At 44.2% G+C, this 23,311-nt stretch overlaps 4 protein-coding genes across 6 annotated transcripts in view; 2 read left to right on the top strand and 2 right to left on the bottom strand.

Annotated features, from left to right (window-relative positions):
• Positions 1-82: 82 nt before the first annotated feature.
• LOC106960889 (putative RING-H2 finger protein ATL71) lies at positions 83-3,359 on the bottom strand. The gene is made up of 4 exons (XM_015054259.1): positions 3,037-3,359; positions 1,426-1,650; positions 1,248-1,346; positions 83-1,140 (listed from the first exon to the last, which is right to left on the bottom strand). The coding sequence occupies exons 1-4, from the start codon at positions 3,334-3,336 to the stop codon at positions 1,033-1,035; spliced, it is 732 nt and encodes a 243-aa protein (XP_014909745.1). The 5' UTR covers positions 3,337-3,359; the 3' UTR covers positions 83-1,032.
• A 1,018-nt stretch (positions 3,360-4,377) lies between these two features.
• Positions 4,378-9,064, top strand: LOC106960876 (zinc finger protein ZFMSA12A-like). Of its 2 annotated transcripts, none has more exons than XM_015054243.1 (10): positions 4,378-4,498; positions 5,051-5,238; positions 5,323-5,391; positions 5,846-5,923; positions 5,993-6,091; positions 6,166-6,289; positions 6,359-6,747; positions 7,217-7,613; positions 7,684-8,139; positions 8,578-9,064. In XM_015054243.1, the coding sequence occupies exons 1-10, from the start codon at positions 4,492-4,494 to the stop codon at positions 8,781-8,783; spliced, it is 2,013 nt and encodes a 670-aa protein (XP_014909729.1). In that variant the 5' UTR covers positions 4,378-4,491; the 3' UTR covers positions 8,784-9,064. The 2 variants fall into 2 exon arrangements, with proteins under 2 accessions (XP_014909729.1, XP_014909728.1); XM_015054242.1 differs by having other exon boundaries at positions 4,379-4,498; positions 5,843-5,923.
• Positions 9,065-9,123: 59 nt separating this feature from the next.
• On the bottom strand, positions 9,124-14,069 carry f2 (coagulation factor II (thrombin)). 2 transcript variants are annotated; one of them, XM_015054245.1, is made up of 17 exons: positions 14,045-14,069; positions 13,782-13,945; positions 13,544-13,679; positions 13,354-13,434; positions 13,190-13,269; positions 13,088-13,112; positions 12,698-12,763; positions 12,514-12,622; positions 11,756-11,892; positions 11,363-11,656; positions 11,157-11,273; positions 10,725-10,851; positions 10,466-10,633; positions 10,067-10,240; positions 9,794-9,972; positions 9,471-9,541; positions 9,124-9,337 (listed from the first exon to the last, which is right to left on the bottom strand). In XM_015054245.1, exons 3-17 carry the CDS (start codon positions 13,614-13,616, stop codon positions 9,185-9,187), a joined length of 1,854 nt encoding a protein of 617 aa, XP_014909731.1. In that variant the 5' UTR covers positions 13,617-13,679; positions 13,782-13,945; positions 14,045-14,069; the 3' UTR covers positions 9,124-9,184. The 2 variants fall into 2 exon arrangements, with proteins under 2 accessions (XP_014909731.1, XP_014909730.1); XM_015054244.1 differs by lacking the exons at positions 13,782-13,945; positions 14,045-14,069 and having other exon boundaries at positions 13,544-13,730.
• A 5,577-nt stretch (positions 14,070-19,646) lies between these two features.
• The window catches only part of LOC106960873 (NACHT, LRR and PYD domains-containing protein 3-like), a 10,651-nt gene continuing 6,986 nt past the window's right edge, over positions 19,647-23,311 (top strand). The window contains exons 1-6 of the mRNA XM_015054237.1: positions 19,647-20,123; positions 20,634-20,723; positions 21,274-21,348; positions 21,417-21,495; positions 21,601-21,829; positions 22,497-23,305. Of these exons, the coding sequence (XP_014909723.1) occupies positions 20,059-20,123; positions 20,634-20,723; positions 21,274-21,348; positions 21,417-21,495; positions 21,601-21,829; positions 22,497-23,305 (1,347 nt within the window). The 5' untranslated portion in view covers positions 19,647-20,058. The remainder of the gene's footprint in view (positions 20,124-20,633; positions 20,724-21,273; positions 21,349-21,416; positions 21,496-21,600; positions 21,830-22,496; positions 23,306-23,311) is intronic.

Raw genomic sequence — 23,311 nt, 5'->3', positions numbered from 1 at the left:
CAGAGGGAGGCGCTGTTTCACCCCGAATATTTATATGAGGAAAATGTTGTTGTTTTTACCTAAATAAGACAATTTCTTCAAATAAAACTAAAATAGCTATTTCTTTATTAAAGCAAAAGTACCACTTTACATCCTTGGATGTTTTTATACAATGTTAAAGCAAAATGCAGCCGGCACCCATGTTTATGTGTAATCAGTCAAAAAACAAACAAACAAAGAAACATTATAACATTGACAAAGCTGTAAAAAATAAAACAAAACAAAACATTACAATGAGGTTACAGCTGTTGTAATTCAGCTTCAACATTATTCACTAGTGTTTTCCAACCATAGCTGCAGTTTTATTTCATAAAAATATTTTCTTATTTATCAAGCCTTTGAGAACATTTAAAAACAAGCTCAAAATGCTGAACAGACAAGCAAATCTAGCCAATGCAGAAGAAAACAGTGTACAAAATTAATTGGTAAATAAATATATTGTCTCAATAAAGAAAAAAGTCCTTTAAATACATGGTCAGGGAAATGTAACCTGTTTCCAGAAGGTTTTAAATGTTTTTAGTCCTTAGTAGATTTTCAACTGAAGAAGAACCGTCCAGTCTGGGCCAATGGGAATCACTGGAAGAAGCTGGTTTGACCATCAACTCATAAAAGGTGTGATTCATTGAATGATCTGTAAGGTTCTCCACTGTAAAACTTTTTAAAAACCAGTGATAACACTTGACAAGGATTTCTGGTGTAAAATCAGGGCGATGGGGCCCAGTGGTGTTGCTGTGCTATGAAGGCAGGCGGCTGAACCGTAGAGAACTTGTTGGTCTTGCAGTTAAAAACTCATCCAGTCCAATAAACAGAGCATGAGGAGACAGACATGGATCGCTCTCAGAGACCTGTAGCAGTAGAAAAACTTTCACCTGGAAGAAGTCTGTCGTCACAGTTGAGCTTGTAACAAAGTGCTCCTTTCAGAGGATGGGTAGCGGATATTTGTGATGAAGTCATAGGACCCGTTTGAAGACATAGTCCAGTCTCAGGGAGGCCTCAGGGGACCTTGACCCTGGTGGAGCTCCAGTAGAGAGGCTGAGGTATGCACACCTGGACGTGGCAGGTTGGACAGGACTGTTTCCTCCACAGCCACTCCTCTATACACTGCAGGGAGACACAACAGAAACTCCTTTACCAGGAAGACTTGGCTAAAACAAGTGACTAAATGAGGTCAGCATAGTAGGAGAGTGTGTTCTTTGTGGGTGTGTTACCTCTTTGTGGAAGGTGTGTGTACACTGCAGCTCTCTGGTCCCTCCTGATCCTTGGCTTAAGTCATTATGACAGATCAGACACATGCTGTACGCATCGCTCTGCAACACACACATTTCATTCACATAAACTCTCTGAATCACGTGTGGAGCTGAGGACATCAACCTGCTTTCTACCCACCAGTGACATGACGTTCCGTCTTCTGAACTGGCCCCGCCTCTCAGGAGGCACAGCTTCGGGGATGGTGGGAATGAGCGAGGGTCTTCGCTCCAGCGGGGGGACGGCGGCTTCTTGTGGGGGGGGAAGGAGGCGGCGGGAGGAGGAGCGTCGCAGCAAAACCCTGGCTGTTACTGGAGCACATGTGGAGGAGTGAAGGCGAGACAACTGCATGGACGAGAGGGTGGCCTGGACACAGACGATCGATCAATCAGCCTATTATCAGTTGATCAATCTATTAAGAATTAAGTTCCAACAAACAAACAAAAAAACAGCAATCCAACCAAGTCCTATTTGTCTTGTTTGGTTTCAGTAGCTGTAAAGGCCAGATTAGCTGCTCTCAGGTCATGTTTCTGTCTAACACCCAGATGAACCGCGGTGCAGCACCCTGAGCCGAGTGACCCAGAGCTAAATACAGCAGTGAAGAAGCTCTGAAGGGTTGACAGCCAACGTAGCGTTTCCCTGCTCTCACTGCGAAGGAGATCAGAGGCTGTAAACCCTGGGAGGATTGAAAGCTCTGACTAAATGAAGTGAAGTGAACTGATCTGACTGTTTAAGTCTCCTGGTCATCATTGTTGTTGTTCTGGAAGAACACAAACATCAAGAAAGCCCTCCACATCTGTAGATGCTGCAACTGGGAGCATGTTAAAGCAAATAGGAGGACAAGAAAAGAGTCAGGAGGTTCAATATTTATCATCAGTAGTTTTAAAACATTTTAGGTGTCTTTTGGGTCCCATCCATTTTAGTTAAGTTTGTTCTAATCTACATGCTTTTCTTTCATCACTGAACAAAGAGCAAAGCAGCTTTTTAACCGGTGTTTCACCATCATTTCACACAGCTGGGATTTATTTCCGGTTGAGTCAGATTACAGTAAGACATCCAGATGTTTCAGCCCTTCAGTCTTAGGGTTCGCCTCAGCTTCAGTGGTTTACCTTCACCAGATCGCCATGAGGAATCCCTTTCATGAACTTCTATGAGGCTTCTAGGAATAATCTGATGAAGTTCCTTCACGTATACCTGTGAAGATGAACTGAAACATCTGGAAAACCCAAAGAGTTGTTGTTAAAAGAACTGGTTTTACTGGTCGACAGAGACCTAGCATAACCCAGAGTGCAGGGAAAACCCTTAAAATCCTCATTTAGCATTAAGTTGCCTTAATGTCATTTGAAGCCAACCTTGAGGAAAACTGAGAGTTTCAAAATCTTTGATCACTAATGATAGAATTCAATGCCTAAAGTTATTGATGAACTTATTGCCTTACTAATAAGAAGTAAAGGGATAAAAGGTTGTCATCCAGTAACTCTGGACCCTAACCTCTCTGTCAACATCCAGGCTCATCCAGACTTCCAGACTCTTCCATAAGACTTCATATCTAATCCCATCGTTATGTTAGGTAACCCATCTGCTGACCTTGGCAGGACACAGAGACCATGAAGTTAACCAGCAGCTATTCTGGACCCTGGAACAGAACCTTAGGATGTAAGAACCTTGGACCAGATCCAGAAGAACCGAACAAACATCTGCCTGATTGGGAACCCATTGTTAAACCACCAGCTACACTTTGTGTTTTCTTACCGGACAGGGCAAAGACGAGCGGCGGTCAACCCTCATCTGGACCGGCGGCTCAAAGCTGCACCTGCTTTCAGGTCTTCCTCCCTCTGACTCCCCATCCTCCTCGTCCTCCTCCTTCTCTTCCTGCACCTGCTTCTTCTGATGTTCTCCTCTGTACTGTTGCATCCAGGCGTTGAAGATCCTGGCATCTTCTTCTTCATCCTCTTCTTCCTCTTCCTCTTCATCCTCTTCTTCCTGGTCTTCTTTCAGAGGGAAGGAGTCCTCAGCGTCTGAAAACACATCTTCCTCTCTGTTTGGATCCATCTGCCTCACCAGCACCAACTATTGGGACTGAATGTTTGATTATTCAGCAATAATACCACCAAAGTATGGTTGAAGTCCACTGTAGGCCCCAGCAGAGATTAGGTTAGCTGGTTAGCATAGCAGCAGACGTAGAGGAGCCAGTAAGACGAAGGTTCATCCAGGCGGTGGACTCGTTCTGCTGCCTTCAGCGCCTCCACACATCCATCCTCAGCTGTTCTTCTGCCGGTTGTTGCTTTTCTTTGTGTTTGTTTCTGCAGAATGTGGCGCTCTGACCTCAGGTCTGCAGTAATCCCTTTAGAGAAGCCCTGGAGGAGGAGGTGGAGGAGATTACACCTGCTTACAGGATCTGTGTCACATGAGCTGAAAACACCTTGCTGCTCTTCAGCTGCTCATTGATCATCATCTTCATCGATCTGATAAACGCTGGTGTAATAAAACCAGCTCCAGTCATAGGTGAGGTTCTGAGTCAGTGCATTTTCCTCCTCTTGTTCTCTTGCTACATCTAATCTTTCTGCAAAAATAGAAATCATAATGTAACACACGCTGAACCTATTAAACTACATGTTTGACATACTTAAAGAATGAAAAATAAAACAGTTACAGAGAAATCAGATCTGGAAATCAACATCAAAACACCAGCTGTAATTTCGTTTTCAATTTTATCCCTTTTGATAGGGATTTTATATGACTATGTGATAAAAAAATTTTGGGGGGATCTTCAATTGTACCATATTAATAAACACAAATCTGTTTAGAAAAACAAAGTATATCCCTCTTGGAAACTTCACATCTATATTCTACAAATGTATAATGATAATAATATTTATTGCATATATTTATATAATAATGATTTATAATAGTAGTAATATTAATAAGTAATTTAAATTCTGAAGTAATTTCAGTGGAAAAACTGTAAAAACGTACTAAAAATGTCATAAATTCAAAAAAATATATAGTAAATATATCTATTATATTAATTTTATTTCATTTTCTCCAGGCGCATGCGCAACCGGAACGTATTTCCTACGTTACGATACGACAGGAAGTGGGCGGAGCCAGCGGCTGGTGGCGGATTGATTGTAAACAAAAAGTTAGCCGTTAGACGAGCTGCACAGGGCGGATATAAGAGGAGGATAAGAGTCGGTGAGCTCCAGGATGAAGGGTGAGAGTTCCCTGACTCACTTTAATCTGCTTTAACAGGACAGACCAACTTTAAACACTTTTATTATAAAGCTGTGCCGCAGAGCAGTGCTAATGTTAGCTTGAAGCCCAAAGAAAAAACATCTAATTCTGCTCTGTTGTCGTTTTGAAACGCTTTAAATCTGCCATCAACACGGAAAAACTGTTGGTTCCCAATCAGCTGGCGCTTCTCTTTAAATCGGCGTGTCGATAAGTCAACTATTGCAACTTACACCGATAGTTACACTGCTGTAACTGGCTGTTGTCTCACTCTAGTTAACCATTAGTCAGTTTTATTAAACCAGCTCCACCAGGATCTGATCCGGGTCAGTTCCTTGGCCTCAATCCAGTAAAAGTCTGGAGTTACAATTATCCTCAAGTCTGGATAATTATAATTATTTGAGTGACATTATTGTGAAGTCCATTAATTGTTTCCACACAACAGCAAGTTTGTATCCAACTTATTGATCAGAAGAAAAGGTCATTTCCACAGAATGAGCCTCCTTGTGTCTAACATGACACGTCTCCTCCACAGCCTCCTCTCTGCGCCTCCTCCTCCCCCCTCTCCGCCTGTTGACGGCGGCCGTGTGGCAGGTGATCCAGCAGCAGAGTGTGAAGCATTATGGGATGCTGGAGGAGTTTGTTACCCTGGTGACCGAGGCCGTCCCGCAGCTGCTGACAGAAAGGCAGAGAGGTGTTCTTCTGCTGGCTCTGAGGGCCAAGGTGGGCGTTGGGACGGCTGTTTGGAAACAAAATGTTGTTAAAAAGTGTGCTGAAGAACACATCCCCTACTCTAACATCTTTCAGGTGACCCTTTCTCACCCTTCTGATGATCAGACTCACCTGGAGAGGATCCACTCCATCTCCAAAGCATCGGTAAGACCACAGAAATAATGTTGCAAACTCAGGTTTATCAAGAGGAAGTTAAATCAACTCGCTGAGCAGGAACTTCATCAAAGTACCAAGAAAAAGAGGAAGTCTAACTCACAGTAAAATTATTCACACTGATTTTCTAGAATTAGTTTTGTTGGGATGTTTTTGTGGTCGATCAATACAAAAGTAGAAGAGCCGAGAGTGAACATGCCAGAACATTCAACCAGAGATATTATAGGTTAGACTGGCCTAGTCAAAGTCCTGAGCTGACGCTGATATGTTGTACAAAAGAGTTCACTCAGAGGGTCTGAATAGAAATCATGCCATACTTTTCAGATTTTTCTTTTTTAAAATAAGATGTTTTTATTCCTCGTCAAAAAGATGAAAAACTTTAAGTAGGTAAAATCACAGCAGCTGGAACGGAGCAGACTGACTCTTCCTCTTCCTCCTCCAGCAGGATGAAGAGCTGACTGAGTGCTGCTCTGCTCTCCTCTCTCTGTCTCAGACTCCTGCCGACCCACAGCGCCTCCTGCAGGTGGGTGGTTTCGCTGCAGCTCTCCTGGGACTCCTTCCCTCTTCATCGCCTCCTCTGCTCCTCTTCCAGGAAGTGTTTGACCAGCGCTTTGACTCCGCCCTCCAGTCGCTGCTGTCGGACCTCCTGACTCGGATCGAGCAGCTATTCCCAGTGCCGGACTTCAGACAGGTGCTCAGAACCTCTCCGCTCCTCCTCTTCCTCACACCTTCGTCCATTTGACCCGCTGTCCTGTCTTCTTGCAGGCGGCCTATTGGCTCCACGATGCCCCCTGTGTTCTGGAGGACTCTCTGCAGGAGACGGACAGGAAACACCTGACGGAGCTCCTGACCAATCAGAGCTGCCGACTGGGTCGAGCAACAACCGCAGGTACGACATCAGAACTAGAGGGAGCTTCTGAATCTGGATCCGTTCTGATCCTTTTATTCTCTCCTCTAGTTTGTGGTGAAACGGAGGAAACGCTCCTGTCAGCCTGGTCCCACCCCCTCCTCACTAGCCCCTCCAACCCTGACCCAGCCGGCCAATCAGACGGAGGCCCGACGCAGCTGGACGTGAAGGTGGAGGTGGAGCTCATGACGGAGGATGTGATTGCTCAGAGCGTGTCGGAGGAGGAGCAGGAGGCATCCAATCAGAGCTCAGAGGGAGTCACACCTGTGGTGGAGGGCGGGGTCAGGTGGGACAGCGACCAAACGCTGTCCGATCCTGTCAGAATGAAAGACTCATCTAGCCAATCAGAGGGCTCCCAGCTCACAGCCATTTCCCATAATTCCCAGCGTGTGGCTCACAGGTGTCCTGCGTGTGGGAAGTGCTTCATCTACCGCTCCCAGGTGAGTGTTTACCTGCAGGCTCTCAGGCTAGAACATCGACTCTTTTAGCTTTATTCGCTCATCAGCAACATACCCGGAGTTGCTTTGTGTCTTTCATGTATATTTGCGAAGTCCTGTAGTCTCCATGGCAACCATTCAGCTGTGCAAAACGCCTAGCCCCGCCTTCAAACGTAGCTCCTCCCCCACTCAGCTCCTTCAGACTAGCCAGCAGCAATTAGCAAACACCTGTGAGCTCATGATGGGAGTTACTTATTGCAACACTGGTAGAAACTTTAAAGGGTTAATATAGGAGCCATGTTGGGTTTGCGTCCTGAAGGCATAGCTTCAGAAAGACTAGAGGCTCAAATCAGGAAGTAAAATATTTTTAAGTCATATTTTATATTTTGGTTACTTTATAGTGTCATTTTAATGCACAATGTTCCTGGAAAACACATAATTCTGCCTGTTTAACCGTTGAGCTGCTCCCCAGGTGATCCGCCACCTGCGCTCCAACAGAACCTGCGGGTCGTCAGGAAAACACGGATCTGGAGCTCAGCAGGGTCGGAGTGAGGGGGAGCCCCACCCCGTCCGGGCCCACGCCTGCTTCCAGTGCAGCTCCACCTTCACCACCAGAACCGAGCTGGTGGCCCACTGCCGCACTCACCTGACCCGGCCCGTCTACCGGTGCAACCAGTGCGACAGCGCCTTCCAGCTCCAGTCCAGTCTGACCAATCACAAGCAGACCCACCGGCTGCCCGACCTCAGCTGCTCCGTCTGCACGCAGACCTTCAGCTCGCAGGCGCGGCTGCTGCGCCACCTGCAGACGCACTCAGCCGAGGGAGCCGAGTGCATCTACAGGTGCCTGTTCTGTGACCAGAGCTTCTCAGGTAAGACCCGATCCGATTGACTGTCAGAAACAGGAAGACAGAGTTAAACTAGACCCGCCTCCGTCTGCAGGAGTCACTCAGCTTCGGATCCACCAGCGCAGCCACTCCTCCCGCTCCTACCAGTGCGATCAGTGCGACAAGTCGTACAGCTCGGTGACGGGGCTGCAGTCGCACCGCGCCACCCACAGCGGCGACAACCGCTTCCTGTGCCCGCAGTGCGGCAAGTGCTTCAAGACCTGTGACGGCCTGGAGGGCCACCTGAGGACACACAGCGGGGAGCGGCCCTTCCGCTGCCCCTACTGCCCCAAGGACTTCACCGCGCACGCCGGCCTCAGCGTGCACGTGAGGCAGCACACGGGTGAGAAGCCGTACGTCTGCACGGTGTGTGGCAAGGCGTGGCCCTCTGGTGGAGACCTGCAGAAACACATGAGGACCCACACAGGGGAGAGACCCTATGTCTGCCAGGAGTGTGGGAAAGCCTTCTCCATCTCCTGCCACCTGACTGAGCACCGCCGCATACACACAGGTGAGCTGGTCACATGACCTTCCATCAGCAGCGTCCTGGAGCTGAATGTTAGCCAACAGTTAGGAGCAAGAATAAAAGCAGGTTCTGTGTAAACATTCAGATCAGAACATATAAAGAACTAAAGGATTTATTTATTCACTAGCTAATCTCACTGCTGCATTTGAGTTTTTAGACTTTTATAAGCAATGAATCCCTGTTAGCCTCTCTGACCAGTGTCTCTGTTAGCAGCTCTGCTAGCTTCTCAGTTAGCATCACTGTTTATATTAGCTTGTCAGTTAGCCTCACCAGGCATGTCAGTGTAAAGTACAAACATGTGAACAGTTTCTAAAACAGATCAAGATTTGTCTGTAACTTATTGACGGTCAGCCACACTGCCCCCTTCTGTCCGACTACAACATGTCCAGTAAACCCAGTTCTGTCCGTCTGGTTCTCCTCCAGGAGAGAAGCCCTTCTCATGTCCTGAATGTGGGAAGTGTTTTCGGAGACGGTTCGACCTGAAGAAGCACCTGCTGTCCCACAGTAACGTTCGTCCTCATCCCTGCACCTTCTGCTCCAAGAGCTACACCCGACAGACTCACCTGAACCGACACCTGCTGACCCACAGGACCACTGACAGGGAGGCGGAGCCTGTCGAGGAGGCCTGACCTCCTGAAGAACAGCTGTTATGATCTCTGATTTTTCTACTTAAATCCCAGTTCACAGTGTGAACAGCTGAATGTTTATAAAAGAGAATTATTTCCAGACCGGATGCAGAGCAGTTAAATGATATATTTTAGCCATCATGTAAATATGTTTATATGTTTTTTATTAGATTAACTTCTCTTCAGCTGAGATGATAAACAGATTTATTGGATCTCTTTGCAGAACCTCAGATGTCTCTGTTTGTGCAGAACCTCTTAATAAAACCGCTGGACGTCCGTTCGGATTAAACTTTGTGCATCAATGATTCATTTCCACGCTAAATGACTGAAGCGGAGGAGTTAATCAGGCGATGTGGTCAAACTTTTATTGGGTTGTTTGACAGAAAGTGACTGATGTTCTGGGTTTAGTCGTCGTCTCCTCCTGTCTTCTCGATCACCTTCTTCATCCAGCGGCCCATCCTGAACAGGTGGGTGTAGAAGCCGTACTTCCCGTCGCGGTCGCAGCCCTCGCCCCAGGACACGATGCCGATCTGGTACCAGCGGTTCTCTGCCGGGTACTGAACACAGGGCAGATTCTGGATTAGGCTGGAAACTCATATCCGAGTCAATCACAAAGACTTTTACCCATTAACTTCTTTTATTAAAGATGCCACCCCCTGCTGGGTGAAGCATTGCAGGCTCTTTCCTTACCTTCATCACAAACGGTCCTCCGCTGTCACCCTCACAAGCGTCGCCTCGTTTGCTCTCTTCTGGTTTATAACCTGTATAAACAAAGCCTCGTATTTAAATGGGGGCAACAGGAGGAGAACCTCGGGGCAGGAAGACATCAGGAATGACCTGAGCAACTGTTGCTGCCCATCAATCAGAGAATCAGAGTTATGATGGGCTCTGTGTGCCTCAGTAGGAATTTTTAAACTTTCCAAACCAGAACTCCTAACTAGAGTGTTGTCCAAGTCTAAATGGAGTCATTGTGGAGACCTGACTGATCAACAGGAATCGACTGGGTTTGTTACCTGCACAGAACATGTTGTTTGTGATCCTCACTGAGGTGGACTTGCGGCAGGTGTCCTGTTCCACTATCGGAAGGTGGATTTGTTGGAGAACTGCAGGCAGGTTTCTGGCTGCAGGGTTCCAGGTTTCCTGCAGGTTCCCCCAGCCGGTCACTCGCCCCTTGAAGCCTTCGCTCATCAGCCTGTGAGGGAAACATGGGTTCTGGTTCCAGTTGGACAATAAAGACAAAAACGTTGACATGTAAAGGTTTGGACAGACAGGTGTGTTCATCTTACGTTCTGGCGACCTCTTTGCTGGGTAGGCAGATGGGATGGATCCGGTCTGAGAAAGTGATGGGTCGCTTCAGGTGCAGCAGAGCGATGTCCCGGTTCAGATTCTCCCTCCAGTTGTATTTGGGATGGACGATGATTTCATCGATCGCCACGATCTTCTCGATTCCTCGTTCAAACCTGGAGAGACGAAGACGGATGCACCTCCGGTCATCATGGATGTCATGTCAAAACTATACATACACCTCCACTGCTTCTGGCTTGGACCTCTGGGACTTGGCAGGAACGGCACCGTTCAACTGAACCGCTTGGTTTCCAGGACTTTTAACAGGGTTGAGGTTTGATTTGTTTCATATTTTTAACGTCAGGTTTTGTTTTTCTAAAGAGTGTTTGGGAACCTCTCACTTGGCTCTGTCATGTTTCCCCAGTCGGACCAGGATGTCCTTGTCGGTGTAGTTCTTGTTCCAAGGCGGGTAGAGGATGCAGTGCGCTGCAGTCAGGATCCACTGGTCACTGATCAGACTGGCTCCACATAGCAGCTCCTGTGGGCTGCGTTTGTACAGCATCACCTGCCTGCAAACAGCAAAATCCTTCTGGTTATCTCTTGCTCTGTCTTTTATTGTGGTGAGCAGCCATGATGTCTCGTAGCTGTAGGTGCGGTTACCATGGAGCTGAAGCAACCTCGGCATCGTCACCCCCAACGATCCGTTGCTCTCTGTAGGACTCCAGGAGCTCGTTCTCGTTTTTATCCTGTTTGCCCTTCTGTTCAAAGAGAGGACGCTGCCCACAGACTGAAACACAAGGACAGACACGTCCAAAACCAGTTAACACACCAGTCTGCCAGTATCTCAGTCAGCTGGTACAGTGAAACAGACACCAACAGCCAATAGATCTAGCCAAAAAACACAGTTTTCTAGCAGCTGCTGGATCTTTTTGTGTTCAATTTTATGTCTAAATATCAACTTAGTTATTAAAATATAGCTAACAGCTTTGACTAGTTACATTCTTTATGTAATTTAATCTCTAACTAGCAACAGTGTAATATGTTGCTTGTTACAAGTACAGGCCATAACAGAGCTGTGATCAGATGACTCACCACTTTCTCCTTGACCAAAGGTATCAGGATTGAAGAAGAGTTTTTTCTCGGGGCCCAGGACTGTTCGCTCCGTTCCTCTGTCGTCTGTTATCTGATCTCCACCAAGCAGAGGATCCTCTGAGACACACAGGTGAACAGCAGCGACAGGTGAGGGGCCAGCCGACCCGTATGCTGGTGTAACCACAGATCATGGGTTGGTACTGTACCGCACAAATCCAGGTCACAGTAGTCGATTGTGATGTTCCCAGAAATCTCCACGTAGCACCAGGGGCCCTCAGGGTCGTTGTCTGGGTTTCTGCACTTGTTTCTCTCCAGAACCACCTCAGGGATGAAATCCTTATCCCGGCTCAGGGCTACAGCCTCTGGTGATGACCACGCAAGACAGGTGTGCCCTTTCGCTGTGACACTGAGGTCACCGGTGTAGTCAATGCCATAGCTTGGTAGACACACTGTAGTCCTGACTGGTTCTGGTGCCACAGTGGTCGGGACATAGACCTCACCTTGACAAGAAACAGGTGTTCACTCAAACTATCCAAACAGCTGTCTGGAGGCAGCAGACCATGAAGGGAGAGTTTCAATAAATTCAGGTGGACTCTTACCACATTTAGGTACTCTGCAGGTCTCTTTCTGGACCGTTGGGTCTGTGGTGAAACACCAAGGTCCTCCTGGACGGTTGTCAGGGTTCCTGCAGAAGTTCTCCTTCAAGATGCTGTTTGGTTCTGAAGCGTTAAACTCCCTGCAGGCAAACGGTCACCACAGAATTTCAGGTCCATTAGTTCTAAAATTTCACACTTATTGGTTGTTGTTGGTCATTTGACTGGTTCTGGTTAGCTTAAGAGTTGGTCAATGGTTGACTGGTTGGGTTGTAGCAGATTTATGTTTTTTTTTGGCTTTCATGAACATGGGTTGTTATTTCTGTGATGTTGCTGGTTGATATCATGTCTCAGATTTGGTGATTAATGAGACACTCCAAGCTTTCATTAAGCTGGCTAACTGATTGGTTTGATGGTTTACAGATTAGCTGGTTTGATTATTTATAAAATTAGTAGTCCAGTTAGTTGGGAAGCCGTGAACTAATATCTTAGCCAGTTAGTTGATTGATTCATTGATTGGTTGTTCTGTGCCACACATGAACTTGTGGTTGATCAATTGCTTGGATTGTTAAAGATGTGGTTGGTTGGTCAGATGGTCATTGGGATGGTTGGTTGTTGTTCTATGATGTTTTTACGTAGTGAAGTTGTTTCGTAGATAACTCAGCCGTGGTCATGTTAGTAGTTTGCAGCAGAGATCGTTGGGTGAAACCTTCATCAGCCTCAGGAACCGCTGTGTTCCTCAGGTTCTGGTGAGGTAAACATACCTGTAGATGGGATGAGGGAACCGGCCTGTCCAGTATTGGCATTTTTTGCCCGATTCTGTGATGTTGATGTCTCCTTCATAGCTTTGTCCAGTACCTATGACGCACTCACCTGGACACAGCAGAACTGTTACCAACCATGTGACGACTGGCTACCTGCTTTACCTTCTGGTAGCCGGTTTGTTACCTTGCACACAGTCCCTGATGATGTTGATGTTTTCTTTTGTTCTTTGCATCTCAGTTCCGCTACAGTCTGTTGGAGACAAACAGCAGCTGTATGTCTGTGTGCTGAACTGCTCTGGACTTTGGTTCTGTTTGCAGTGCAGCTGCATCAGCTGAATAAACTTCATTTAAACTACAAACCCAACTGGATTAAATCAGCACCAAGTCCAGTAACAACTTGGTTCTTCTGGGAGTAAATGTCACCACAACCGATAAACTTCAAGTTAATTTAGGTCTAATTAAACCAAAAGCAAAAGAGGCTAAGCTAATGGTCTGATCACAACATCATTGTCTGTAGATTATTTCCGTTTTCTTTCCTACAGCTGGAGGAAAACCCTGCTGGATCTTTACGTACCCAGATATGTGGCCCAGAACTTTTCCTGCAGAAACAAAGAGTTTATTGTAGATTGATCTGATCTCAGAGCGGTTAGCCATGACAGTTACAGTGAAGCCGCACCGTTTTATCGTTCTGCTCAAACACTTCTCTGGCTTCTTCATGGTCACAGATTTCCTCCACACACTCCCTCTCCAGGTTACCTGAGGAGAAACAACACACACACACACCGCTCAAATTCACATGAGGAGAGTGTGTGTCCAGCCGGCTGTGACCTGCTGAGTTACCTGGTTTCATCTCCTCCCACAGCTGATTGGCTCGGCGGTTTCGGGTCAGAACCTGTGAAGCCAGATGGCTGTTGAGAAAAACTGGAAAAACATAAAATAATCAAAAGACACAATATAAAGATTAATATTCAGATGTCATCTCTGGAGACAATCCCACCAGGACCCGAATAACAGAGTCAATACTCGGTACCATTGTTGGCCAGACAGCTGTGCAGCACAAACAGCAGCAGAACAGCGGCCTGTTTAGACGTGGGTTCCACCATGATCCAGAACCTCAGAACCCGACCCAGCAACGTCCAGTCGCGCTCTCAGCGTCTGTCTGAACTCTGCTGGTGGAAGCAGAGAGGGGGAAGCTTATCGACTGAAGGGTCAAAGTGTGAGTCTGGCTGATGAGTGGGATGTTTAATGCAAGTTCCTGTCCTGTTTACCGTCATCCAGCACGTAATCCGGACCAAACAGAATCTCCTGTGACCAGCTGGGGGACATGGAGAACACCTGCTGGCCTTTTCCTTCTCAGAACAACCTGTGTCTGACACTCTGATGGAGCAGGTCGGAGGTCAGAGGTCAGGTTCACCCTACTCTACTTTAGGAGCTTTGAGAGAACAGAATCAGGAGAGATCAAAGTACCAGATGTGTTCTTATTGATCGGACCTCCGTGTGACTCGGCTCAGCTCACAGATCAAATATTTACCTGCAGATACGGAGGTGAAAGTCTCCCCACTCAGTTCTGCTGGGTCCAAACAGAACCAGAGGAACAGTTCAACAGGAGAATGATCCAGAACATTTCCACATTTCTCCATAATTTTCAGTGATTACTTTAACAACTTTATATCATAAAATTAAACAGTTTATCCCTTTTAAAGCGCAAGCACTGCCCTCTGCTGGTGAAGTCTATAATTACAGTCTTATGGTTTTCTGGTCCCCATCAGAAAGCTCCGAAACCAGAACCGCTGCTGACCCAAAAGAACACAAAGACCCCTCTCACTTTTACCAGAAACATCCTGACTATCCTCGATCTTCTGCGAAAATATGAGTCCAACCATCAGGTAGCTGGTTTCTACTGCAGAACAACGACCCAAAACTCACCAACACGTCTCAGAATATATTACTAAAAACAGGCATCAGACACCGAGGACACAGGCTTTCAATACTGCTCTCCTTAACTTTCCAGATTTAATATTTAAATTAAATTTACTTTACACATTTTAAGCTCTGCTAAAGAGGCAAGCGGTTAATTCCAGGATAGAAATACAAAACCCATCAGAAAGTAGGTGAAAGGTTTTACCTGGAAGCAGCAGCAGGTTCAATTTTATCCACATTATCATGAAGCATTGACACACAGCTGCGATTGAGGCTAAAATCGCTCATTTCAGTTTTATCATTCCACCACCAGAGGGAGACAAACAGCTGCTCCTGAAAATCACTGAACAAACGTAATCTCTCGATTCTCTTAATTTCTTGTAAGTCTGATTTTATTTGATTTAAACCGGTTGGTTGAATGAATTTTATAATTTTAACCTTTTTAAATTAGTTTCACCAGTGAATTAATCCGTTTCTGAGTGTTTATATCCATTTGAGGTTTAATTATTCCCTTCAATCAAACATCATCATTAAAAAACAACAAAAAAACAAAAAAACATTTGAGTTCATTTTCTATTATTCTCCATGTTTTCTAGGCTCATTGTTTCCATTAGTGAACATGAAAAACGCTCTAAATCAGAAAAAGTTCTTCAAATAATTCTAGGAAAAAAATAAATACACAAAACTAAACAGAAAATTAAATGGAGAAAACGAAAACAAAGTCATCGGGAAAACTGTCAGCAGAGCGTAAAAACTGATTTCTGCTCCTGAAGGTGGATTTAAGGTTCGGCTAAACTCGGTGGGCGGAGCTAATAAACAGGAAGTCGTTCATTCTCCAGACGCCTTCAACGCTGTAAGTTTGTTTTCTTCATTCTGTCATATTTTAGTTTTACTGTACAAACTGTTTAAGTTTTATTAAAATAATGAAAACAAATCCAGCTTCAGATCTATTGCTACATTTAGTTCACTTTATTCGGGATTTTCTGTTTAGTGTCAATTAAAGGTCAGAACGTGAAATAAAGCCAAGTTATTAAAATGTTTAAAACCCGTTTTTAGCCTGTTGATCATAAGATCAGATGGTAGATTGGAGATCTGAGGGTGAACGATGAGCGTTTTTATTTCATGTTGGACTGAAATCTAATTTTAGAAACGACTGGAGGTTTCTGTCGGATTAGCAGCAGGAGGGGAAACCCAGGATTGGTAAACTGTCAGAGAATGTGAAGCAGAGACACCTGACTGAAAGGAGCTAAATAAACTTTTAATTAAAAAGTGAAGTGAGAGCAGCTGACCGAGGGGGAGAACCAGAACTCTGTGGTTCCTCTGCTGCTGACCAGATATAAATGAAAACATTAAAATAATAAAAAAGTTCATCTTGGATTGCTGCTCCCACGCTGAGGCTCTTATGTTGATAATAAGCGAAGTTCGAGGTGGACATATTTTACCTTCGAACAAGTAGAGATTTATGAACTAAAATCTAAACCATTAGTTGAGCTTCATTCCAAGATGTTCTAAAGGATCTGATGTGGATAAACTAACCCTCCTCTCACCTTTAACCTGATCATAAACTTCTGCTTTCATCACATCTGAGGTCGACTTTCACACTGGAGCAATTTATTCAGCTGCTATCTTTTATATTCTGCACATTTAAGTCAAATTGATGCAACTTGTTAATTTTTATCACAAACATTGCATAGGCAGCTCTCTGAACAGCTGCAGCAGGTGGGAGATAAAGATGAATCTGCAGAATTATTTTACTGTTGTAAACGTGAAAAATTATAACTAAAAATGAAAAATTATGACTAAAGCAATAAAGAGATGATCCATGTTCAGCCCGTTAACATCTGTCCTGCTTCATGTCTGTTTAAGCTTCAGACCCAGATGCAGAGAAACGCTGAAAAGCTACCAACTGGATTCACCACGTCGCTCTACTGATTGTTTTCTATTTGAAGTTTCTTCCCAGAATGCCGAGTCCATGAAGAGCTGCTATGAGTCCACCCGGCTTGTTAAGAACCAGACTTTCTCTGAAGAACACGTGAGTCAATGTGATGTTGATCTTTTGTCCTGCTACAATAAAGCAGTTCAAGGCTATCAGACTCTCACCTGGTCATTTATTTTCTAGATATCCGGAGTGACTCAGTTTCAGCAAAACTTGAGACGTTTTGACATGTAATAACCTGAAAACAGTTGTGTCTCATTAAACAGTAACATATTGATGTACTGATATAAATATTGAGTTTTTTAAGGCAGCTTAAAGTGTTAAATCAATTTGAAGGTACGTTAGAAATGAAAGTTGTAAGATATATTTATTTTTATTTCTGTTTGTGTTTATATCTTTATGTATTTATTTGATTATTGATTTATTTACTGATTTAAAAAATATTTCTTAATGCATTTATTAACTTTATTCATTTATAATTTTTCTTTGATTTTGTTTTATAAATGTATTCATATTTATTCATTCATTTATTAATTATAGATGTATTTATAATTTCTTTATTGCTTGCTTGATTAATATTTTTCTTAATTTTTAAAATGTATCTATTGATTTATAAATGCATTTATATATTTATTGATTGATTTATACATTTATTCATATTTAGATTTATTTATTCCCATGTCTTCTCCAGAATCGGTCTCTGGGAACCAGAACCTGATTCTGGTTCGGATTCTGTCCTTCAGCCTCAACCCAGCTGTTTGTCATTTCGGAGCAACCAATCAAAATCAGAACCTCTTCAGTTTAAAGGAAGGTTCTGCACATCTGAACTGGATCAGTACCAGTTCTTTCTGCCCAGGTAAAACAAATGAAAACGATGAACTGATCTGTTTTCAGTAGAATCAAAGGCTCCTTTTCAGGATTTTTAACTTGTCCATATTTGACGTAAAAATTAATTAATTAGCCACTAAATCTGATCAGAGTTCAAAACCTGGAATTTAGATCAAATTGATGAAAGACAAATGTAACCAAAGTGTTTGGAACCAGGATCACCGGGATTCTGGTTCCAATGCAGGTTGGAACCAAAACAAATGGACCTAAAATGTTCTTTTGTCTCCCCTGATCCACCAAAGACCAAGTTCTGATCCAGAACCTGAACCCAGTTGTTTGTCCCTGAAGAGCAACCAGACAGGAGGATGGAAATCCCACCCAGACCTGAGGTCAGTCCCTCAGTTAGACTTTAACCAACAGGAGCAGATTTTCAAAACAAAAGCATCAAACATTTGGCTGAGGAGCTGAAAACAGAAAGAGAAAAATTAAAGCATATTCTGATTTAAAACAACTTTAACAGCAACCATCTAAAATACCTTTTTCTTAATGGAAAAACAAATACATGAAAGTATCTAACATTTATCATTAAATTTGAAAGACATCTGCAACGTTGTGTGTTTTTTATAAATGATTCCTGGTTCCTCCTCAGAGTGGACCAGCAGAGCTCAGAGGTTCCCAGCGGTCCGTCTGCACAGCAGCACCAAACACAGCTGGACTCCATATTTACGGTCTGTACATCAGTTCTGTTCAGTCAGAACTTCTTCCTGCTGCTCTTTTTAGACCAGATCCAGGATCTCCAGTCTGTCCAACATGGACCTGATGTTCTGATCCAGTCTCACTTCTCATCATCTGGGATTCCTTTTCAGGAGCTGGAGCGAAACATGATCCTTTTTACAAAGAACGAACTGAAGAAGATCCAGAAAGTTTTGAATCCATGTTACCCAGAATGCTCAGAGAGTCAGGGGGAGGATGAGGAGGTGGTGGAGGATGACGATGAAGAGCAGAGGAGGAGGAGCAGCACAGAAGCTTTGTTGAAGATCATAGTTTTCTTCTTGAGGAAGATGAATCAGGAGGAATTGGCGGAGCGTCTGCAGAGCAGTAAGAGAATTATTAAAATCTCAATTTTCAACCAATTAACTGAAAAACAATGAAGTAAAATGGTTAATGCAACACATTTTGTAAAATCAAACTGCCTTAATATATATTAATAAAGAAATAATTATTTTATTGCATTAATTTCTTCCATTGCATGAATCACAGCAGTTCAAGGAAAAGGTTCAGCACAAAAACCAGAAGGGAACAAACATAAAGACTTTAGGGTTTGCTGACTCACAATGTCGCAAAACTTTGAGCTCCTTCTGAATGTATTTAAGGGGAGAATCATTTTGCAGGTGTTTCCATAGATGATGATGTTGCTCAGGCACTTCTGCAGACCTGATCATCTCCTGAGATGGTCGTGATCAGAAACTCATAAAATGGCCACAGTTTCCTTGCCAGAATGTCATGCTAGCACATGCTAGCCTTGACTTTTCCTCATAGGCCCATGCTGTCAGCATCTCCATCCTCTGAGCTGTTCTTGATGGAGGCAACATTCCTGAGGCTGCAGTCAAAAAAACTTCACCAAAAACCTGATTGGCTCTCAGATAGGATAGTGATGGATGTTCCTATGATTGAAAAGTGGAATCTTTTTGTTACTTTGCCCTATTTTAAGAAGAAAAGTTTTGAAGTGATCCATATCTCAGGTCATGTCTTTTGTCTGTTTGTAGAAACTCCTTCCATGTGTCAACAAAACCTTAAATCCTCCCTAAAGAAGAAGTCCCTGTATGTGTTTGAGGGAATCGCTAAAGCAGGAANATTTCATCAATCTTTAATCTTTTCTTAGACAAGTGTTTCTACCTTAGTGAGTTTGTTGATTGAAGTATTTAACTGTAGTGTTTAATTATTATTGTTAATAAACTCTTGCATACTGGACATAAATGTTTGTGTTTATTCCAAACATGTGAAGCAGCTTTCTGTTCAGAAACAACAGAGTTGGTCGTTTTTCCTCCATCAGTTAATATAAATATAAAAACCTTAATCAGGTTGATATTTATAGACAACAGACTGAACCATTTCACATTTTCCTGATAATCAGGTAAGTAATTTTGGTAACTTTGATCTAAATTACTGGTTTTGTTAATAATTGTCCTCAGCAATCATTCATTTCAAGAGGGAATTTATTATGTGTGGCATGATCTTCTGCTCTACTTGAAACCCATTAGTAATAATAATAACAGTATTGTCTGTCTGCAGACAGATGTTACATAAAGCTTGATTCAAAAGGCTGAGCGCGTGTTTTCCTCCTTGTTTTACTTTCACTTTCACTGTGACGTGGAGCAGCAGAGCCGCTGCGGCTGAAGATCCATCGGGGAACAGAATCAGCGTTAAGGAAAATCAGCGGCGACCCGGTGAGTTCCTCCAGACCCGTCCAGAACCAGAACCGTCCAGAACCCCGCGGCTCTGTTCGAGGCTCCTCGCTCCGCCCAGACCGCCCGGAGGGCCGCGTTGTCCCTCTGTCTGTCCATCTAATGTCTCCATGTCCAGCTGGAGGACACATCAGAGGACAGACTGGACGTCTACATCACTTCCTACCGATTTATCCAAGTTACGTCTTTACAACATCAGCAGATCTAAGACGACGTCAGACTACCAGCTTTGGCTCTATCTAGTGCACAAGTTGTAGAATTATAACAATCTGATATAAACAGGAAACGGCTGATGTTTCCATAGCAACCATGTGAAGCGCGATCAGAGTTGATGTTGAGGTGAATGATGAGTGTTTCCTCCTCAGATGAAGGCGGACGGTGTGTGAGCAGAGCAGCATGGAGGACGGAGAGGACGCAGCCCGTCCCTCTGGACCGTCTCAGTGTGGACATGAGGACCAGAGGTGAGTGTCCATCTGTCCCTCCAGGCTGGAGAGCCACAGATAAGATAAAGAGAGATACTTCTCTGCAGTCTCATTTCCGTCCTGTCCTGTTCAAACGCTGAGCTGACCGTAGAAATCTGCTGCTTCCAAGGCTTAAAGTCAAAAAGTCTCTCAGTCATGAAACATTTCAGTATTCATCCACCTGAGCTCCAACTTTACCTTTAGCGCCTTTCTGTGATAAAAACTACAACTCCCAGGATGCATGTGGCTGTACAAGGCCACATAACTTCATGTTTCACCATCGTGCCTCATAGCTGCTTAAAAATCAATCAGTAAATTGTGTATAAAGCAGGAAAGGTCACAGCACCTTTCCCAACACGTAACCTTTCCTGAAAGGCTTGGCAGCGTTTCAGATATTTAAAATAACAATCAAATCAATAATTATTGATAAACTGATATGAAAGCTTACATCATGACACATTTATCAGCCTCTACCTGAAGTCGTCTCCTGCTGTCCTCTCTGTCTGACAGGTACAGGTGCCTGGTTGGGCCAACTTCCTGCTGCTCGTCTCAGAAGAGTGCTGCGTCCATGGAGCCGCCGCTGCAGTTCCCTGGAAAAGAGTAATTTAATTTATGACAAATTTCAAATGGAACAAACAAACATCTTCCATCTTTGTGCAACCGGGCTCAGTGTTACGCCAGAGAGCAACAAATGAAGCTCTGTGTTGTGTAAAATGAGACAGGATGACTGATGGCCTGATGGCCACCCAGCAAACATCAGTTCACCTGGTTATGACAAAGGAATCATATAAAAATAACTCGGATATGTTTGTGCAGCAAGACATTTTATTTGTGCTGCTTTTGCTTTGAAGATATTAATGAAAGTTTAAAGGTCAAAACTTCAACCAGCCCTCCCCTGGCCCCTCCTCCCTCCACTACCCAAATCTAACAAAATTGGTGTCAAACATTTGTGCTACTTTTATGCAGCTATGATTTTCGTTTGGGATTTTCAAAGCCAACCTCGCTGGAAGAATTGATAGAACCTGATTTTATCCAGGTGGATCAGATGACAAAGCTAATTGGGTTCTGCTTTTTATTTTCTTTCTATCTAAAGTCCCAATGGCGACACCATGGTGAAAGTTTCTAATGCTACCCGTTTCTTACTGTCCAGTCGAATCTTTCCCACGGACAGATGCTTATCCATCGCTGCGTCCATGGAGCCACCACTCCAGTTTGCTCCCAACAGGTAATTAGCACCCGAATACAATATAAATAGTATTTACAGATAGTATTTACTATCTGGTTCCTCCACAGAGAGGACCTGCAGAGCTCAGAGGTTCCCACTGATCCGTCTGTCCAGCAGCACCAAACACAGCTGGACTCCATATTTATGGTCTGTACATCGGTTCTGTTCAGTCTGTAGACCAGAGGACTGTCAGTCTGTCCAACATGGACCTGATGTTCAGATCTAGTCTGATATCTTCTCATTCTGTTCCAGCTGCTGGAGGAAAACATTGTCACATTCGTGAAGAACGAGCTGAAGAAGATCCAAAAGGTTCTGAGTCCAGATGACCCAGAATGCTCAGAGGGTCAGAGTGAGGATGAGGAGGTGATGAGGGGTGAGGATGAAGAGCAGAGGAGGAGCAGCAGAGAGGCGGTGATGAAGATCACCCTGAACTTCCTGAGGAAGATGAAGCAGGAGGAGCTGGCTGACCGTCTGCAGAGCAGTAAGAGGATTTCTACAAAACATTTCCTCCTTGGTTTATTCATCTGCTACTTTATCAGGTACACTTAGGTAATTTGTTAAAACAGACTACGAATCAGCCAATCACATGGCAGCAACTCTATCCAGAAGTGGTGAGGAGGATCTGTTGAAGGTAAATGAGTGTCAGAAAGAGGAAGAATGAGGATGTTGAGGCCAGATGGACTCATCTGGTGTCTCAGAATCCGAAATCTCCTGGATGAGTCACCCATTATCAGTGTTTGTTGTGGTGTGGAAGCATCTAGTGGCCTGTTGGTAGAAACGGTTTTATCCTTGATGTTTTGGATTTCACCATAAAGTGACAGTGTCTGCTATTCCTTCCTCTAAACCTGTCCTCTGTTTCTGCAAACATCAGGCTCTTCCTGGTGTAAGTTTAGAGCAGTGCTTTTCAACTCCAGTCCTCATGCTTTGTGTAGCCTGGTTGATTCGATCCAAACCAGTAGACAGAAGCATGCTCAATTAGCATTTTCTTTTTTTTTTTTGGCAACATTTTATCAGCTAGCTAAAACATCACATGGCAATTGGATGGAAACATGGTGTACCTAAGGAAATAGACCAATAATTACATGAATTTCCATTATTCAGGAGAAGTACAGGTCTGCCTGATTTGGTTGTTTTTGTGTTTTGTTTAGAACTGATTCCTTCACCTTGTCAACATAAACTTAAATCCAACCTGAAGAAGAAGTTCCAGTGTGTGTTTGAGGGAATCGCTAAAGCAGGAAGTCCAGCCCTCCTGAACCAGATCTACACAGAGCTTTACATCACAGAGGGAAGAACTGGAGAGGTCAACCAGGAACATGAGGTCAGACAGATTGAAACAACATCCAGGAAACCACACAGACCAGAAACAACAATCAGACAAGAAGACATCTTTAAAGTCCAACATGAAAGAGATCAACCAATCAGAACAGTGATGACAAAGGGAGTGGCTGGCATTGGGAAAACAGTCTTAACACAGAAGTTCACTCTGGACTGGGCTGAAGACAAAACCAACCAGAACATCCAGTTCATATTTCCATTCACCTTCAGAGAGCTGAATGTGCTGAAAGAGAAAAAGTTCAGCTTGGTGGAACTGATTCATCACTTCTTTACTGAAACCAAAGGAATCAGTAACTTTGAACAGTTCCAGGTTCTGTTCATCTTTGATGGCCTGGATGAGAGTCGACTTCCTCTGGACTTCCACAACAAGGAGATCCTGACTGATGCTACAGAGTCCAGCTCAGTGGATGTTCTGCTGACAAACCTCATCAGGGGGAAACTGCTTCCCTCTGCTCTCCTCTGGATAACCACACGACCTGCAGCAGCCAATCAGATCCCTCCTCAGTGTGTCTGCCTGGTGACAGAGGTCAGAGGGTTCAATGACCCCCAGAAGGAGGAGTACTTCAGGAAGAGATTCAGAGATGAAAAGCAGACAAGAATGATCATCTCCCATCTCAAGACATCACGA

This window comes from Poecilia latipinna, unplaced genomic scaffold (genome assembly GCF_001443285.1).
Source record: "Poecilia latipinna isolate Pla-1442-1.1 unplaced genomic scaffold, P_latipinna-1.0 Scaffold1241, whole genome shotgun sequence".
Lineage (NCBI taxonomy): Eukaryota > Metazoa > Chordata > Actinopteri > Cyprinodontiformes > Poeciliidae > Poecilia > Poecilia latipinna.
This window is presented reverse-complemented; position numbering and strand designations above follow the sequence as displayed.